The sequence below is a fragment of the Triticum aestivum genome, chromosome 3B (assembly GCF_018294505.1).
Source record: "Triticum aestivum cultivar Chinese Spring chromosome 3B, IWGSC CS RefSeq v2.1, whole genome shotgun sequence".
Taxonomy (NCBI): domain Eukaryota; kingdom Viridiplantae; phylum Streptophyta; class Magnoliopsida; order Poales; family Poaceae; genus Triticum; species Triticum aestivum.
The window spans coordinates 413,606,167-413,610,343 of NC_057801.1; the positions used below are offsets into that span (position 1 = coordinate 413,606,167).

The following is a 4,177-nucleotide window of genomic DNA, read 5'->3' on the forward strand; positions in this document are numbered from 1 at the left end:
TAGAGCAAGACGACTGGTGCTTGTGCACGACGTGGTGATGGCGCGCCCCACTCACCATCTCATCATAGCGGATGCCCCCAAATGGGCAATCGAGCAAGTGAACAAACGCTGCAGAGCATTTTTCTGGGAAGGATCAGAAGCGATTCACGGAGGGAAGTGCCTAGTGGCTTGGCAAAGAGTGTGCAGGCCCAAGGAACGAGGCGGTCTTGGGATTCTAGACTTAAACCGTCAAGGCCTAGCCTCAATATTGCGTTGGGAGTGGCTCAGACGTACTGATTCAAGCTGATCGTGGCATGGGCTCCCGATGGCCAAGGATCCACAAGTACAGGCGGCCTTTGACAACTTGGTTCATTGCAAACTTGGGGACGGAAACAAGGTGTTGTTTTGGAAAGATAGATGGACGGGAGGTGTGACAGCCAGGGAGATTGCCCCGAACATCTGGGGCAAGGTTCGCACGCAAACTGTGAACAAGCGGACAATGCATGATGGACTGGTCAACCATCGCTAGACCGCTGATATCCCAGGCGAGCTTTCCACGGAGAAGCTAGTTCAGTTGATTAGGCTATGGGAGATTGCTATTACCGCGCAGCTCAATCCCACTGTGCGGGATGAGGCAGTCTGGCCCTGGAACTCCAAGCAAGTATACACTTCGGCTTCCGCTTACCAAATGCTCTTCAAAGGTGCGATCAATGTGACCTACGCGCGATGGATATGGAAGTGCTGGGCACCTCTCACTTGCAAGATTTTCATGTGGCTTGCTATTCAACATAGAATATGGACATCTGATCGGAGGCTTCGACATGGGTTACAGGACAGCCCCTCGCCATGCTACATATGTGGCCAGGAGGAGGACAACGTGGATCATTTACTTGTCCAGTGTGTCTACTCGCGTCAAGTGTGGCACAAGATCTTATCCAGCGTGAGGGTTGTGCCGGCCCTAGCGCCAGTGGTGAACGACAATTTGGAATCTTGGTGGGGCAATACCCGAAAACAACTTGACAAGGAGAACCGCAAAGCTTTTGATAGTTTGGTGATGCTAGTGTGTTGGCACTTATGGAAGCAAAGGAATGACCGTGTTTTCCGCTCGATGGCCACACCAACGTCGATTACCGATCTTGTAAATAAGATTCTAGATGAGCTGCGCATGTGGGCGATAGCGGGAGGGCGTGGAGTTGAAACCATTTTGTGAGGAGTTTACGTAGTGCATGGAGTTAGAGTTTGGCGTGGCCTCGGTCGGCGCGTGACTGTTGGTTGTGCATGTAACAGTCTTGTACGTTGTTTTCTCTCTTCTGTAAAGCTAAGGTACTTAATTTGCGTATTCTCGAAAAAAAAGTCAATTAACACCTGGATCTTGGACACACCAGTTTTTCACCAAGACAGATACAGATTAGGCATGTTTCCGACCTGCTGCGGTGTTGCCCGTACTTTTTCATCACTTAGGACTGCTCACTTGGTCTTGCTTTTACCAGCTACCCCTTGGCGCACAAACAAAAGGCCTTCCTTTCATCAATTAAAGAAAAAAACAAACAAAAGGCCTTCGACGGGAGAGGCTAGACTAGACAAATTGCAAAATCCAACAAGAATGTGACACTTTCCCTTGGAGATGGGAAGAAACACACCCAAAAAGTAACGATTTTTTAAACCCAAACAAGAACCGACTAAGAATCTCCTGGTCATTTTCTTTCTATGAATCAGATTTATTTACCTATTCGCAATTCGTATCATCCGTAAATTGCATTGTTGGTGTTGATACAGAAGAACAACATCCACTGGAACAGTAGAACTTGATCAACCTCTTCCCTTCGACAAATAAATACAGATAATCTTATGTGCCTAACCGGATCCAAGATTAAAATATCTTCAGAAAAATCACAGCAAAAAAATAAAGCTGAAAGATATCAAATTCAGATGATGACCAATTACAATTTGCATGCATGGCAATGGCAATGGCAATGGCAATGGCAATGGCATGCTCTGCCGTCTCTGCACGCGCCTCCTCACCTTCTCATGCGGTGGCACCTGTACCACAGGAACACGAAGCAGAGCACCCTGTACCCGACCACGAACCCGAGCATGACTCCCAGGTTGCTCCACCTCATGCTCTCCCGCATCCCCTGCTGCCGCAGCAGCATGGTGCCGTCGAGGACGCACATGCCGCCGCCGGGGGCCGAGGCGAGGCACTCCTGCCCACCGCGCGCGCCGCCGTACTCGTTCACGATGAGGGCTTCGAAAGGGTACTTGAACAGGCTGATGTAGTGCATGAACACCCAGTACTGCGGGATGTCCTTGCTCGCCACGAAGTAGCCGGAGAAGAGGAAGAAGCAGCCGATGAAGCCGGCGATGAGGGAGTTGCCGACGATGTAGTTGGGCGCCAGCGCGCTGAGGCAGGCTGTGAATGAGTTGGCGGTGAGCATGACGAGCCAGATGACGAGCGCGAAGTAGGCGAAGCTGGCTGGCTCGCGCGCGAGGCCGACGAGCCAGTACACGGGCGTCGCGTAGAGGAGCGCCGCGGCGAGGAGGAAAGGGAGGAACACGGCGGCGTTGGAGGCGACGTAGGAGGACACGCGGTACGCGCCCCGGGTGGTCTCCCTTTCCAGGATGCGGCGCTCCTGGAGGAACACCGGGAGGCCCTCGGTGGTGGAGGAGAGCACGAAGGTGAGGTTGAAGGCGAAGAAGCCCAGCCGGGACTGCAGGTCGGTGGTGCCCAGGAAGATCGTGCCGAGGAACACGCCGACCACCGCCGACTGCACCATTCGCGCCGCGAACAGCTGCGGCGTCCGCAGCACCGTCTTCACGAAGCGCCCCGACAGGATGCAAACCTCCGCCGCCGCCGAGTTGGCGTACGCGGCGCGGCGCGCGGACGAGGAAGACGGCGAGGGCACCGGCCCGGCAACATCTTGGTATGTGAGCGCGGTGGCGATGACAACGTCCGGCTTGAGGGTGTCGATGGTCTCCATGGCGTACTCGAGGACGTTGACGTGGGCGGGGATGGAGTGGCCGGAGCCGGCGAGGCGGGCCTCGAGGAACGGCAGGGAGCCGTGGTGCCGGACGGCGCCGTCGGCGAGGAGGACGACGCGGTCGAGCAGCTCGAGGATGCGGAAGCCGGGCTGGTGGATGGTGAGCACGACGGTCTTGCCGTGCGCGGTGGCCATGTCCCTGAGCATCTTGACAATGTGCAGCGCGGAGCCGGAGTCGAGCCCGGACGTGGGCTCGTCCAGCAGCAGCACAGCCGGGTCGTGCACGAGGTCGACGCCGATGGACACCCTCCTCCGCTCGCCCCCGGAGACGCTGGCGACCCTCGAGTGCGCGACGTGGCGCAGCCCAAGCTCGGCCATGAGCTCCCTGGCCCGCGCCTCCGCGGCGCCCGGCGCGGCGCGCAGTCGCAGGCGCGCGCTGTACAGCAGCGACTCCTCGACGGTGAGCATCGGGAAGAGCGCGTCGTCCTGCGGCACGTGGCCGGACACCCGGCGGAAGCGCGCGGCGTCCATGGGGCAGCCGTTCACCAGCACCGCCCCGGTGAGCACCCTGGCCGGGTCCGCCGACCCCGCCAGCACCGAGAGCAGCGTGGTCTTGCCCGCCCCGCTCGGACCCACGATCGCCACCACCTCCCCGGGCGCCGCCTCGCACGTCACGCTCCTCAGCAGCAGCCGCTCACCCTTGCCGCCCCGCAAGAAGGACGACACTCCAACGCCACGCGCCGGAAGGACGTAGGACAGAGCCCTCGTCTCGAGGCGGTACCTCGGCCTCCGGCGCCCGGTCCCCGTCTTGCCCAGCGACATCGCCGGCGTCACCACTGTCTCCCTCGGAGACGCCATGGATCCCTATAAGCCTTCCCGTGGAGATCGTCCGAGCAAGTAGGAGAGAAGAGCGAGAGATTGTTACAAAGGCAGCAAGGGGTGGTGAGAAGAGTTGAGCTAACTACACCAACCTCTCCCCCTTATGTACCCTCGTAATGTTTGCTGTGTGACTTGGCGCGCGCGCGAGGTCTGAACCTGGTGCTGGCGCGACGCCGTCAGTTTGGTGCCACCGCACCGCACCGCACGGGAGTTCTCAAGGGTTTTGTTGTGTTTCCTCCGGTGCGCTCGTCTCGTCTGTCTGTGCGTTTCCGGTGGCTTGTGGATGCGGCGGACGTGCCGGTTCGCGTTCGGGGCCTGACGCCCAAGCTTGCAAGCTTGGT

At 58.1% G+C, this 4,177-nt stretch overlaps 1 protein-coding gene across 1 annotated transcript; it reads right to left on the reverse strand.

Annotated features, from left to right (window-relative positions):
• Positions 1-1,667: 1,667 nt before the first annotated feature.
• On the reverse strand, positions 1,668-3,965 carry LOC123070122 (ABC transporter G family member 10). The gene has a single exon (XM_044493146.1). The coding sequence runs from the start codon at positions 3,813-3,815 to the stop codon at positions 1,998-2,000; it is 1,818 nt and encodes a 605-aa protein (XP_044349081.1). The 5' UTR covers positions 3,816-3,965; the 3' UTR covers positions 1,668-1,997.
• Positions 3,966-4,177: the final 212 nt, after the last annotated feature.